At 33.1% G+C, this 15,235-nt stretch overlaps 2 protein-coding genes across 6 annotated transcripts; both read left to right on the top strand.

Annotated features, from left to right (window-relative positions):
- Positions 1–407: 407 nt before the first annotated feature.
- Positions 408–2,138, top strand: LOC104822675 (40S ribosomal protein S6-like). The gene is made up of 6 exons (XM_010553967.2): positions 408–517; positions 601–665; positions 1,039–1,096; positions 1,198–1,306; positions 1,384–1,656; positions 1,739–2,138. Exons 1-6 carry the CDS (start codon positions 512–514, stop codon positions 1,975–1,977), a joined length of 750 nt encoding a protein of 249 aa, XP_010552269.1. The 5' UTR covers positions 408–511; the 3' UTR covers positions 1,978–2,138.
- Positions 2,139–2,676: 538 nt separating this feature from the next.
- LOC104822674 (transcription initiation factor TFIID subunit 7) lies at positions 2,677–6,161 on the top strand. 5 transcript variants are annotated; one of them, XM_010553966.2, is made up of 8 exons: positions 2,677–2,759; positions 2,870–2,975; positions 3,597–3,742; positions 4,277–4,407; positions 4,504–4,623; positions 4,906–4,971; positions 5,088–5,251; positions 5,808–6,161. In XM_010553966.2, the coding sequence occupies exons 3-8, from the start codon at positions 3,628–3,630 to the stop codon at positions 5,809–5,811; spliced, it is 600 nt and encodes a 199-aa protein (XP_010552268.1). In that variant the 5' UTR covers positions 2,677–2,759; positions 2,870–2,975; positions 3,597–3,627; the 3' UTR covers positions 5,812–6,161. The 5 variants fall into 5 exon arrangements, with proteins under 5 accessions (XP_010552268.1, XP_010552263.1, XP_010552267.1 ...); XM_010553961.2 differs by having other exon boundaries at positions 4,274–4,407; XM_010553965.1 differs by lacking the exon at positions 5,808–6,161 and having other exon boundaries at positions 4,274–4,407; positions 5,088–5,256.
- Positions 6,162–15,235: the final 9,074 nt, after the last annotated feature.

Below are 15,235 nucleotides of genomic sequence, written 5' to 3'. Positions count from 1 at the left end.
TATAAGTTTTTATGACACAAAATTATATCTAATACCTTCTTATTTTCTAGGGTCTGCAAATAAATTTTAAAATGTTAAGGACAAATATGAGATATTTTGATTCTTACGAGACGAAAGTATAAACAAAAAATAAAGAAACCCTGATGGCCATTTTCATCTTATAAACATGTGTTTTCATTTTTATGAAGGAATATAGATACATATGTGGAATCGATAGAATTGAATTACACATCTATTGATAGAAAGTATATATAGAATCTTTATATATATACACACGCTATTTGAGAGCAGATGGTTAATATTAAGGGTTTATCGTAGAAAAGCCCATTAATTGACCTGGCCGGGCCGAGGTGATATTTTATTGGCCCATATTCTGAAACAGCACCCGACCCGTTTTCATCTCCTTGTAAATGTAGATGTCTGCTGCTGGTGTTTGCTAAACCCTAGTTTGCTAACCAGCGTTTTTCTCTCGGCGCGTGCTGCAGTGGTGGTGTAGTGTTTATCAGACAAGATGAAGGTGAGATTGATTCCTTTTCTTCTCTTGTTTTCTCACGAGATTAGAGCTTTTGTTTCATGACCCGTTGCTTTTGTCTGTTTTAGTTCAATATCGCGAATCCCACAACTGGTTGCCAGAAGAAGCTCGAGATCGATGATGACCAGAAACTGTAAGCACTATCCTCTCTGTTCTCGCGTCCTTCTTTTAGATTCGTTATATAGTTTCAGGTAACGTTGTTTTGTGCATGACTCTAGATTAGGTTTCTTCCAGTTTTAGATTTGATTCGTGGGAAATCTTTTTTGAGAATTTGTGCATTTTCTCGGTGTGCTACTGTGGTGTGAAAACTAGCCCTATTGATTGCTTTTTCGGTTTCGGATTCGGATTATGTTAGATTTATGCTGCTATTGATTAATAATGTAATTCGGGACTTAATGTTTGTTGGAATCATCTTATGTTCGAAGTTACCTGATCAGTGTTGATCGCCCATGGATTTAGATTGGTTTTATGGGTAAAGTTTCTGAGTTTGAATCCTGATGAAACAGCCGGGCATTCTTTGACAAGAGGATTTCTCAGGAAGTCAGTGGAGATGCCTTGGGAGAGGTTCGATTCCTATGTTTCCTTGATTGGTTTAGAAAGTCATGCTCTTTATATTGTGTAACATCTTTGAGATTGTTCTTTTTTCTCCGACTGTTTGTTTACAGGAGTTCAAGGGATACGTGTTCAAAATCATGGGAGGATGTGACAAGCAGGGTTTCCCAATGAAGCAGGGAGTTCTTACTCCTGGCCGTGTCCGCCTTCTTCTTCACCGAGGTACAATGTCGTTTCTTCTTTTCAGCGAATGGTCTTATCAGATTATCCGACTTACACGATCTATTTGATTTGAATAGGCACACCATGCTTCAGAGGATACGGCAGGAGGAATGGAGAGCGTAGAAGGAAGTCTGTCCGTGGATGCATTGTGAGTCCGGATCTTTCGGTATTGAATCTGGTTATCGTGAAGAAAGGGGAGAACGATCTTCCTGGGCTAACTGACACCGAGAAGCCGAGAATGAGGGGGCCGAAAAGGGCATCAAAGATTCGCAAGCTGTTCAACCTCTCCAAGGAGGATGATGTCAGGAAGTATGTTAACACCTACCGTCGCACCTTCACAACCAAAACCGGTAAGCAAAATCACGAAAAACAGTTGAGAGTTTTTGTCCTCGGATGTTGTGGATCTTCCTTACATTTGATTATAAACTTCAGGTAAGAAGGTTAGCAAGGCACCAAAGATACAGAGGCTGGTGACTCCATTGACCCTTCAGAGGAAGAGGTCGAGAATTGCAGAGAAGAAGAAGAGAATCGCAAAGGCGAATGCAGATGCTGCTGAGTACCAGAAGCTTTTGGCAACCCGCTTGAAGGAGCAGAGGGAACGTCGCAGTGAGAGTTTGGCAAAGAAGAGGTCGAGGCTGTCTGTTGCTTCCAAGCCTTCTGTTGCTGCTTAGGCTCTCTCGTTTTGGTGATCTGGCATTGTAGTAGTCGAGGGAACTGTTGTTTGTTTAAATTGTTCATGTGAAGCTCGATCATGTAACCGGGTGGATTCCATGCTTATCTCCGTTGGCTTTGCTCTCTCATCCTATCAGCACGTGTGTTCTCTTTCTGTTTCCCTACGAAAGCTGCTTGCAATCTCTCAAGGTGTTCGCCTGTAGACGAAACAAATGTTTTTTACTGAAACAAGTGATTTTGGATCGGAACAAATAATGGGTTCTTACCAAATTTTTTATGGTCAATATGTTTTACAAATTTGCAATAGATCTATTTTTTTTTTTTTTGGATAAAATTAAAATACAATAGATCTACTTCTGCAACAAGAATATTTTTCTATATCTGAAACTAGTGACAAAAATTTATTAAAAAAATGAACTTGTGTAAAATGTGTATTTCATTGTTATCTATATATCATTATATATATAAATATATATATAGTGGTGTTAAATTAAACTTCTCATTATCAAAAAGAAAGGAAGAAACAATATCCAAAGACTCTGAAAGTCTATAACGTAGAGAAAAAGAACCTGCAGAGCTCATTGATTGATTGATATGTGTGTATATATAGATTTAACCGTAGGCCCATTACAATTTTAATTTGGGCTTACTGATTTTATCTAAAATATTTTTAAGGCCCAAAACAAATCAGACCATCTCTCTTTCTCTCTCTCCTCTCGCCGGCGCTGTCGAAGTCGCTCCCTGCCTCGCCGCCAACGCGCGCGCTCTCTCTCTCTCTCTGGTGCGTTTTAGGGTTTCATCTATCTGTATGTTTTTTTCCTGCACATCTTTCCTGTTGCGCTGAAGATTCCGACCGTTTCTCTGGCTGCGATTCCCTCTTGTCGGAACCAGGATTTACAGCCCCTAAACCCACTAGTCTGGTGAAGCAATCGTTGACGCTAACGCCGTTGATCCGCCGACTCATGGTCGTGGTTCCTGAGGGAAATTAGTAGTTTTGGTCTGTTTTTGTTCTCTGTTTTGCAAATTGATTTGGTATTTCGAGTTCTGATTAAATTTCCCCGTAATTATCGATCTTTGCGGCCGATATCACGTTTTATTTGTTCGTAGAAATCATTTGAAATATCTCTGTTTGAGAAATTCTCGATTTCTATGGGTTGTCGTACATTACTATTTTGAAGTTTTTGAATTTAGACTACAAATCTACTGGTATGTAACGGTTATTTCCTCCAATGAAAAAAAATAACCTTGATCCACAAACCCAAAGTTTTTCTCTTTTTTTCTCTGCCCTTGAGGAATGTTGTAGTGTTGCTTCTAAAGGATTGAAATATTGAATTTTTGGCAAGATAGGAATAGATATTTTCCATTGTGTGAAGTTCTATGATGGTATTTCTTTTCCTATGTGATGATTCTATCGTTTTCTACAGATCAATAAGTTTTGTTCTGAACAAAAAACTTAATTGGAACTTGTTTTTTTCTGGGTTCAGCATTGTGGATTTCTAATTAGAACGTAATTGATTTTGCATTACATTTGGTAAAGAGAGAGTTCTGGAATCTCTCATCTGATGGTGTTACAGTTTCAGGAAATTGATCGGTCTTGTGATAATTTTTGTGTGCAAAGGTTTTTAACCGAAATTGTTGTCACCATCTTGATGGAGGAGCAGTTCATTCTTAGGGTTCCGCCATCTATTTCAGAGCGAATTGATCGGCTTTTGGGCGATGATGGTTCTTCCACCGACGAAATCCCTTTGGATTTGTCCTTTTCCGGTGAGGATCCTTGCCAAGTCCATAGTTTCCTTTTTTTTAGTTTTTTAGTTTTTTTATCTAGGTTTAACCCCAGGTTTCTTCCTTTTCGCTCCTCTCTTTTTCCTGAACTAGTGCACATGGAATCAATGAATTTTGTAGAGATCCGGTTTGAAGTACCTATAATAGCTAATTTGTTCGTGTTTTGGAACCTGTAGTGCGAGTTTCTGATTAATGAATATTGTAGTGTTTGGTGTGGTATTGACCTGACTAGTTGGTCCTTTGGAACTTGATCAGTTGGTAGATGTTGCCTGAGGTTCTCGCCTGTCAAGGGTAAAGACATTCTTGTCACTTTGATTCGTGCAGTTGCTTAGGATGAGTTTTATGGCTTTGTGTGCTTTTTTCTAGTAAATCATTTGCATTCGCTCTCTTGCGTTATGAGGTCATTATCGCTGTTCAGGTGTTTTTGTTCATCTAATCTTCACAATTATGGTGTAGTTGACATTCAATATGCAACTAGAGCAACTGGATTGATGGATATGGTTTGTGTTGCAGAAGATGGGAGAACCGGGACATTTGTCATTGGAAACGAAGAGTTCCCTGCTTCTCTGCTAGATCTCCCTTGTGTTGTTGAGTCCTTTAAAACCTATGATGACTGTGCTTTGGTAAAAACTGCTGATATCGGGCAGGTAGATATCGACACATCTCTTCCAAATTCCAATAACCTTTTCCATTCCATTTTGATGAAAGGCAATATGAACGTTAATCGTTTTGCTTTGCTATAGATGATCATGGTCAGGGAGACAGGTGACCCTGCACCCAGTACAGTAGAATATAGGCATGGTCTCACTCCTCCTATGAAGGATGCTCGGAAACGAAGATTCCGTCGAGAGCCTGACCTTAATGTACTTTCCTCTACCTGTAGTATCTTGTGATTATTTTAAAATACATCAAGTATTTACAAATAGCGTGGGGTTATGGAAACATATAGTAGTTTACAAGGGCAGTCAAATTGTGTTTTAGTAGTTGTGTTCTTTAGGCCCTTAGGAAAGGCGGTTGAGTATTGGGCATTGCTCTTAGCTTGAGCCATAAAGATTGAGAGTATTGGGATATCTAAACATGGGAGTGGTGTTTGATTTTCGACATCTGATTTATTTAACTGACATGATTACTGTCAAATGTTACAGCCAGAGCTTGTACAGCGTGTTGAGAGAGACCTGGTGAACATCTTGACTGGCGGTACAGTTGAAAATGTAAGATATTTTTGTTATAGAATTGGTTACTTAAAGGTGATTTTCGAACATTAAAAATCATGTAAGCCTGGGTAAATTACTTCCGTGCGTTACTAGTCTTGTTAATTTGGCGATAGGTAAACGAGCAAGAGGAAGCTGCCAACGAAAACGCTAGTAACATGAACAAGAAGCCTCCATCACCCACCCCAGCGGAAAAGCCCGAAGCTCCTGAAACAACCGGGCCTAATCCTGCAGGGCCTGAGCCAGAGAGAAGTGAATCAGACGACTCCGATGATTCAATGTAAGTTTTAAATACTCTTTTCAATAACTAAATATATGTTCGTCTACCTGCAGAAAAAAATAAAAGAATCGGTGCTTCTCTAGTCAATGTCATCATGTTTCTGGTATTTACCAGATCCATGCATGTAGCATTCCTTTTATTGAAACTAATATCACCAAGAGATTGTCAGTACTGCTGCATCCAGTCCAGTCCAGCTAATGTTATGCCATAGATTGAATACTCATGCAAACTTTGTCTCCAAACCTCATCGCTTCTGGGACGGAGGTTATATAGATGTTTACTCGTACGGATGTTGTTCATCTACATTTTTGGCAAATATTTTTCCCTTTCTGCTGGCCGAGGTTATAGTGTGAACGTTAACAGTCGTCACAGATGCAGATGCAACTCTCTGTGTTACCAAAAAAAAACAGAAGCATCGAACTTGTCGGTTTACTTGAACCAGTTAATTAGTGTCTATAGCCATGGTAATTACGGGTTTTACTATGGCAGCGACAGGTCATCTGCACTGTAAAAAACTAGATATTTGTCCCACGGGTTCTCTTTGGTTGTGTGACAGGTGAGAAAATGCAGAGATCAATGAAGAAGGGCATGAAAAAGATGAATGATGGAAGCTTCAAATGTATAACAATGGGAATAATTCAAATGTCCATGGAAGGTACGTTACGTACGATTCATATATGTGTATATGCACCGTTTTTTGGCTGTTGTTGGTATGGAATGGAAGCCAGCTTTGGAGGAGAAGGATTAGGTTTTCTGTCTTCCTCTCTGACTTTGCTAGGGTTTGGTCAGTATCTTGTTAATGGTGTTTGAATTAGAAAACAGAAGAAAAAAAATCAAGAGGTTGACCCATGTGAATGTGAAGCCCATGTTTTAAGCTTTTTTTGGTACCACTTTTTTGGTACCACTTAAATGGGCAGTATTCGTTGGGCCATTAATAAACCATGATAATTGGGGGACATACATTGAGGCTCTTGAGAAAGCACGATCGCTTTTGGGCTGCAATTCTTCTTAGCTTTGATCCATAAGAAAAAAAAAATTGAGATTATTAGGTTGAAAAAATGTAAGATACTTTTGTTTTGGTTACCTTTATTATCCACTTCCTTCTTAGAATAATTTACTAGGGTTATCGGTCCGAATCCGCATTCGACTCAAAGGTTTCAGGTTTGAGTTAACCGGTCCGATTTTTTCAGGTATATATAGTCATATCCGATCCTATAAATTTTGTACTTAGATCGGGCTGGATTGACCCATTCAATTCCTTTATAATTTTATTATTTTTATCAATTAATAATTTTTTTACAAAAAAAAATATCGTACTTTCAGATCGACCCGAAATCCGAACTAAACTTGATACTAAAATTCGATTTTTTTCAAACCAAAAAATTTATACCCAAAACCTAATATTTTTTGGGTGGGATCGGATCGTGTTTCGGATCTCGTGGCTAAATTGACACTCTTATAATTTACTTGGTGAATTATCACATCAATTCTTAACTATTCCCCCGTGTAGCCATGTTAATTTCTTTTTATCCTATGATTCAATATAAGTTTTAAATATTCTATTTTCAATAACTCATTTTTTATAATAAAAAAAAAACTATATAAACCAAGAGATTGTCCTAGTTTTTCATGCTCATGCAAGATTTGTCTCCAATACTCATCACAAGGCAATGCCCATGTGAGATTGATCATAATATATAATTTCCATATTATTAAATTCCTCGGATCTTGTTTTTTTCCGTACTATACCTTTGTGTTGATTTTCATAACCTGTTCACATTTATTACGTCCAACTCTTTTAAGTGCGGTTTCGAGTACAGCTAGTTGTACGTGTCCGAGTACCTTTTTTTATGTCGGGGAGGGATCCAAAGAAGGATTTCTATTAAATTTATGACCACATGTTCTTTCATCCATTTTTTAAAAAAAATTATTTCACCATTGACTCTGCATTGCTAATATTTTTTTAAATTTGGTTTTGCAATATTTTATACGTTTCATCGATTATAGATATTTGATTTTTTTTTTTGCTATGAATTTACACATAAATGCTAGGGCTTCTCATGATCTTTTGAAGTCTTCACACGTAAATTTACATATAATGTATATAATATTATATGCGTCGTTTCATTGGATATTTTTAGGGTTTGACCAAAATTTAAGTCGAAGACATGTGATTTTAGAAATTCATTTTTAAGTTTGAAATACAGAAAAAGAGGTGTGTGTTTTAGTTCCAACATGCTTCCGAGCACATGGCCTGGATTTTTAAAAAAAAATCATTGATAAAAAAAAAAATAGTTCGACTAAAATTTATTAATGTTAAAAAAAATTCAGATTATGGTTTAGCTAGGTGGGTAATCAACGAGTTTATCTCGTGAATTTGATTTTTTGAATCTATTGAGATATTTTATAAAAAAAAGTGCATAATGTAATCGTCGTTCCATTATCTTAAAATGGTGTTGAATTGGAAAATATATTTCACGAGGTTGACCATGTGAACCATGCGTGTATGCCTTCGTACCAACTCTGACCCTTCTGATTAATCGGGGATTAGCCCTCCTTAATTACCCACCAAAACCCTAATCCCAGTTTTAAATACTAAATATATGCTTCAGTATCTCTATGATTGATGCCATTAGCTGTAGTTGATCTTATCCCTCCTCATATGCATGTTCTTTAACAAATCTCCACTGTGGTATTATACATTAACCACTAATTAGTTTTTTTTTAATCACTCCTCATGCATTGCATGCCCTCGTTACCCTCTAACTAAGGCGTTGCATTAATTTAATTAATTAATAATGGTATAATTATGTGTACTAACTGAGTTTGATTAAATATTAATTTAGTCGAGTTGTGTTTTCTTGGTCTGATGATAAGCACCACAACTAACACACACATGTCTTGATGTCTGTCTATATTCTTAGATGATCGATCTATAATTTAATGACTGATTCACCAATATTTGGATCGATCCTTTAGGGATAATACCATATGATATATATATATATATATATATATATATATATATTCTTAAGTGCGTTGTAAATTTCCGGGAAATTACTTCATTGGCCAATGACTTGTCGTTATTCATTGTATAATTTACACACTTGTGTATGCATACATAGGAGATGTATTTCTTAGAAATTAAAGAATGATATATATTCTTCTGATAAAAAAAATTGATTTTTGATGTAATTATCACATATAAATTTACCTGTAATTTCCCCGAAATGGAATGTATTCATTTTCAACTTAATCCAATTTAGTCGGCGGGACTCTTAATTAGATAGAGAAAATGTAAAGAAAAACACCGAATTTGTCATATCATTAATTGTCATATTCTTACAAAATTGTCTCCTATATATATATATATATATGCATTGAAGCCGAGAAGGGCAATTTGGTATAAATGGGGACGAAATAAATAAATAAAAAAAAACAAAAATAAAAATAGTGTTCACTTGGAAATTGCACTTTTTGGTATCTCACTAGCATGGTTGATTTGGACCGTTGTTTTCTTGGGAAGCACTCCAACTCCTTGACTTAGACCAACTTGCCGTACAAGTTCATTGAAAAACGGTATATATACACATATATGTGTATGAATTATATCAAGAAACCCATAATAAAACGTAAATCTTTATTTTGACCTTTAAATCCAGCAACGTCGAATTCATCTAAATCATATTATATATATATATATAAGATATAGCAATTGTAAAACATCCATTTTTTGGTGTATATTTACATTTCACCAAAAAAAAAGTATATACTACTCATATTTTTTTTAATTATAAAATAATAGTTTATTTGTTTAATTGTATCACCTTCTATGATTTTTATCTACAAGATGCTCGATCCTAATATCAAACGAGTAGGTTCGATCTATCAAATATTTGCTAGATTATGCATATCAATAACGCAATTAACTATATGGGAGATGAGTATTTTTAATGAAATAACTAAAGGGTTAGAGCTAATTAATAAAAATTTCACAATAAATGAAGATAATATATATAACCATAAGTGTGGGCACCCAGATCGAAGTGGACGGTCATGATGTAACAGATGATGTTGATACATTGTGAGGATGCTTTGTTGGATGTGCCATGTAAGTCCAAAAAGATGTGGTAGTTGAAAATTTTCTTCTTAAAAAGGGTCGCATAATTGCATTCCCTTGGCCCCATAATGACCAAAAATGAAAAAAAAAATATAAATTCATATTAATTTTGGTTTGAAAACTTATTCAATGACATTTTGGTGGAGTTATTGTTTTCGGTGCGACCAAATTCCAACGCTTTTTAACTAATATACATTTGTTTTCGTATTTTAAATTCATATAAAATTAGCAGTTGGTTTGTATTCGTCTAATTTATAAGTTCATTATATATTTCTTCTTTTGCAATACAATGCAAAAAAAATTATTACGAATCATTTTTTTAAAATCGATAACTATATATAGTATCTATCTTTATAAAATTCAACATCTCTTATCGCCTACGTATTAAAATTGAAAATGGTGGACGTTAAACCCGTTCTATGGTCTTGAGTTTGACTGTTGCTGCGTCACTTATACGACGATAACGTCCTAAAAAAAGCTTGTGATATATATATATATATTCACAAAACACATGTCTTCATATTGGAAAATCATATATATATATATACATATATATATTGCCTTTAACAATCTCACCTTAAGTTTATTATACAATAATTAAGAAAACAAAATATAATATGCAATTTGTGGTAAAAAAAAAAAGAAGAATATCCTAATATTATCATATTGAAGAAAATTTATCATTTAGATTAAAAAATATTGGGGTAAAATAAGAATTATTCGGACATTTCAATATAGTTATTTTAAAAACCATATGAAAGTGTTATACACGCGCGAGGGGGTCTACGCGTACGTACGGTACAAGTCGGAGAGGAAAGAGTCAACGACAAACAATGGTCAAAGGAGTTTAAGTTTGAAAATAATCCAGTGTGTGACGGTGCACCTTTGCAGCGGTGGGTGGGTGCTTCTTGTCTTTTTTTCTCTGCTACTGGTCGTCGCATCGGACGGTGCACTGCCCCTCTGAACCAAGCGCGTTTCCCTTTGTTATTTGTGTCTGGTTGGAGCATGCGATTAGTAAAAGGACGGTTTTACCCCTAAGGGAGGATCCTACCTGTCAATATTTAATTCGGCCTTGTGCTACCCAGCTGTGCCCCGGTTGTTACGCTATCACTTGCTCTCCCTTTGACTTTCTTACCCTCATGTGTTCCTAATTAATACCCAAAACCATCTATATTTTGTTCCTATGCTCGATATTTTTTTAAAAGAAACCAATACACTGAAAATATTATTATTATTATTATTATATCATATTTTTTGTATCTTTTAATAAAACAGAATATCTAAAAATAAACAGAATATCTTAAATAATCTCAATATATGTCTATGTATATATATATATATATGTTTCGTGGTACGCTTCAAAATTTTAAATCTAACTCATTGATTGGATAAAAAGAGAAAATAGCTCGTTTATTAAGAAATAAACTCACTAATTTAGACGGATATTTGAAAGAAAAAAACAAAAACAAAACGGGCATTCACATTAGCAAATCTAGAGATTCGTTTCTCGAAGACAGATATAAAAAGTGACTGCCGTCATTGAGATACGGTTGTCTCTCTGTGTTGGGTACGGCGGTGCTTCACCCAGACATCACTTCGTGTTTCAACGTGAATACGACACGTGTCAATTCTAAACCTAACCTGTACGGTATCAAAACCTAGTGCCATTTTCTTAAAAAGAAAATAAAAATAAATATAATGATGATTATCATAAATTTATTTTGCTACCATCAGTTAGATCTTCGGATATCAAATGATAAAAGTTCAGATACCATGAAAATAAATGCTGCAATTAATTTATCCGTACGTACCAGCGAATTGCTAATTCATTCTATCATTGACCCCCCATTTGAGATATTGACACGACAGTTTTATATGCATATATATAACGTATCTAATGTTTAGGGTAGAGAATAATCAAAATCAAATGAAAATCATAGTTTAATACAATGTGTGATAAACAGGCATACATATATATATATATATATATATATATATATACACGTCGAATCTTTTTGGATTAATGCTTAATTAAGCGTATATCGTATACCAAGTTACTTAATTAAGTGCATGTTTTGCGTATGTTATACCTCATTAAACAGGCATATATAAGACGAGAGAGATGTTTTATGATGTGCAGACAGTTGAGTAAATAGCGGATATCTTCACCCCTCATTAAGATAGTCGGTCGAAATTTGTTTCAATTTTTCTCTTATTTAGATGGGTTTTTTTTATCTATACAATGTAATTTAAGAGAACATTTTAAATAAATTACTCGTATGTTATATTTCTTTATCTGATTAAAAATAATATTATATTTATAAACAAACTTTATATAGAAATATAAAATTTCAAAAATTAAATAAAAAATAACGAAATTATTTTATTGTTACACATCTTCTTTAATTCGGCCTTGTGCTACCCAGCTGTGCCCCGGTTGTTACGCTATCACTTGCTCTCCCTTTGACTTTCTTACCCTCATGTGTTCCTAATTAATACCCAACACCATCTATATTTTGTTCCTATGCTCGATATTTTTTTTTAAAACGAAACCAATACCCTAAAAAAATTATTATTATTATTATATCGTATTTTTTGTATCTTTTAATAAAACAGAATATCTAAAAATAAACAGAACTGATGATACAATGCCATTTTTTCCTATATTTTAAAATGTATACTTTCATATACACGCATAGAATCTCGTGAAAAGGTAAAAATTAGGTCAACTTTTCTCTTAAATAATCTCAATATATGACTATGTATATATATATATATATATATGTTTCGTGGTACGCTTCAAAATTTTAAATCTAACTCATTGATTGGATAAAAAGAGAAAATAGCTCGTTTATTAAGAAATAAACACACTAATTTAGACGGATATTTGAAAGAAAAAAACAAAAACAAAACGGGCATTCACATTAGCAAATCTAGAGATTCGTGTTTCAAGAGATTCTCGAAGACAGATATAAAAAGTGACTGCCGTCATTGAGATACGGTTCTCTCTGTGTTGGGTACGGCGGTGCTTCACCCAGGACATCACTTCGTGTTTCAACGTGAATACGACACGTGTCAATTACCTAACCTGTACGGTATCAAAACCTAGTGCCATTTTCTTAAAAAGAAAAATAAAAATAAATATAATGATGATTATCATAAATTTATTTCAGATACCATGAAAATAAATGCTGCAATTAATTTATCCGTACGTACCAGCGAATTGCTAATTCATTATATCATTGACCCCCCATTTGAGATATTGACACGACAGTTTTATATACATATATATAACGTATCTAATGTTTAGGGTAGAGAATAATCAAAATCAAATAAAAAATCATAGTTTAATACAGGTTTTGCGTATGTTATACCTCATTAAACAGGCATATATAAGACGAGAGAGATGTTTTATGATGTGCAGACAGTTGAGTACATAGCGGACATCTTCACCCCTCATTAAGATAGTCGGTCGAAATTTGTTTGAATTTTTCTCTTATTTAGATGGGTTTTTTTAATCTATATAATGTAATTTAAAAGAACATTTTAAATAAATTACTCGTATGTTATATTTTTTTTATTTGATTAAAAATAATATTATATTTATAAACAAACTTTATATAGAAATATAAAATTTCAAAAATTAAATAAAAAATAACGAAATTATTTTATTGTTACACATCTTCTTCAATTCTTATTACATTAAAACGAAAACAACGTACATATTTATAGAAAAATTAACAAATAAAATAAAAAATATAGATATAATAGAAATGAATATGATACACAATTTAATCTAATATTGTGTTTCTTATTATCGAAAATAATATCTCAAAATTAATCTATATTTTTCTCCAATCATATATTCATTTTTCTGTTTTAATATTATATATATATATATATGTTTTCCACAATATATGATCTAGTATTGTATTTATAAACAAACTATATATATATATATATATATGTATATAGTCCACAGCAATTTTCCATATCATTACCTAAACCTCGACCATTTAATTTGTTTTCTTTATGTTTCTTGTTTCTTTTAATTTGTCGTCCTCTGCATTGTTTTCTTTTTCTTTTTTTTTTAAATTGTGATAGAAAGGTAGATATATAAATTTATCTGTTCGGTCCAAAATACGCGCATACGTACGGCGGTGTTACTGTACTTTCGCACACATACGACATGTTATACAATTCTATTATCTGTATTACGCGTTGATTCTCTTATAACTAAAGCGATATGTATATGCGTATGTATATCTACTAACGTATGCACGTCAGTATGTGTGATGTGTAAAGTTACGTATATGACCTCTTGTTCAAACTCACTTTTAAATCACCTTTATTTGCTTATTATAATATATAATAACTTATTTAATTCACGAGTCACGGAATCTCCTATACAATAATATATAAAAAAATACCACTTAATAATAATCAAAATGTGCCTTTTTAGATGAACCACCGGCGATTAATTTCGAATGTGAAAAACGATTGAACGATATATGGAATTCAGTCTACGTATCTTTTAATTAGGTTATATTATCAAAATTGATTTTTATGTTTAATTGTTATTAATTCTAAACATATACAGACAATATATGATTCTGCTGGAAATATAATAATATTAAGTGACAAGCGAAATTATTTAGAATAAAAAGTGTTGCGTAATAAGGTGCAATTTAATTTAATATTTATATCTTGTGTCTAGTCATATGATAATTAGAGGGACATAAACGGAGACAAGTCACTATCGACTCGATTAGGTGCTTAGAGAAAAAAAATGATTTGTTTATTTTGCGTCACAAAAAGTTTATTCTAAATCAATTATCTTTTTTTTGTTAATAGTCCTTACAAAAAAGTTATACATATGAATTATCTTATAAGATTTTTATAATTAAAAATTATAATCGCCATAATATTTCCTGTTATGTTTTTTTTTTCATACATCTGACTAGGTAAACTCCCGGACTGGAGCAGCCTTTGTATATGGATCATATAAACCCAGAAATTACCTCTCTCCCCACCAACCAGAAATCGAACACTCAACCTCAAGATGAAATTACCTCATACCCCAAGCTTGACCACTCACACACAATCTGTTGGGTTTCTCTGTTATGTTTTTATAATTACAATGGTGATTTGTAACCTTTGTTCCCATTACCTATAAATATATTTAGAAATAAATGATTGCAATAATAACCAAGCGAACACATACATACATATATATATATATATATGTTTGTATTGATGACAGCGATTTTCACAATAAAATAATTAGGGTAGATACTACATTTATGCAATAGAGTGTCATTTGGTGCAAAACTCGAATGGTCCATTGAATTTTGCATTATTGTTATTTAAATTTCATATATATATTTTGTTCTTCCTCGGTTTTTTTGTACAAAGTGGTCAATTCGTGGGCCGTTGCGAAAGGTAGAAAGAAATTTCATTGATGGATTATGTTCAAAATATTATTTATTATTATTTTTGTTTATCAGTCAAAGGAGATTGGATTTATTACAAAATTCAACCCAACAATATTACAGTAAATTCCACGTGTGCAACTACGTCACCTAAACTTGCATTTTTTTCTCCTAATACGCCGAAAAACAGATTGAGTCAAATACTAATTTTTTATTGAAGATTGAAACTTCTTGTCTCCATTATAATCTGTTTTGAGTTTGGTTTTTGTTAAAAGTTAGTTATATATATATTTTTTGTATTTATTTCGATTTAATTATTTTTTATATACAATAAGTTTTTAAATATTTAATTCAATATAATTTTATTCGATCTAATTTTATATATCTGAACTAAAATATTTAATTTAATTCTCTAATTGGTCTGTGTTTTAT

The sequence above is a fragment of the Tarenaya hassleriana genome, unplaced genomic scaffold, assembly GCF_000463585.1.
Source record: "Tarenaya hassleriana unplaced genomic scaffold, ASM46358v1 Cleome37, whole genome shotgun sequence".
NCBI classification, from domain to species: domain Eukaryota; kingdom Viridiplantae; phylum Streptophyta; class Magnoliopsida; order Brassicales; family Cleomaceae; genus Tarenaya; species Tarenaya hassleriana.
The sequence above is the reverse complement of the archived record's forward strand: the minus strand, read 5'-3'. Positions and strand labels throughout refer to the sequence as shown.

Coding starts and splice junctions, on each gene's coding strand:
- LOC104822675 (XM_010553967.2), top strand. Junction 1,097..1,197: donor GTGGAGATGCCTTGGGAGAG/GTTCGATTCCTA, acceptor GTTTGTTTACAG/GAGTTCAAGGGATACGTGTT. Junction 1,307..1,383: donor CCGCCTTCTTCTTCACCGAG/GTACAATGTCGT, acceptor TGATTTGAATAG/GCACACCATGCTTCAGAGGA.
- LOC104822674 (XM_010553961.2), top strand. CDS start 3,628: ATGGAGGAGCAGTTCATTCTTAGGGTTCCGCCATCTATTTCAGAGCGA. Junction 3,743..4,273: donor TTTGGATTTGTCCTTTTCCG/GTGAGGATCCTT, acceptor TTTGTGTTGCAG/AAGATGGGAGAACCGGGACA. Junction 4,624..4,905: donor GTCGAGAGCCTGACCTTAAT/GTACTTTCCTCT, acceptor CAAATGTTACAG/CCAGAGCTTGTACAGCGTGT.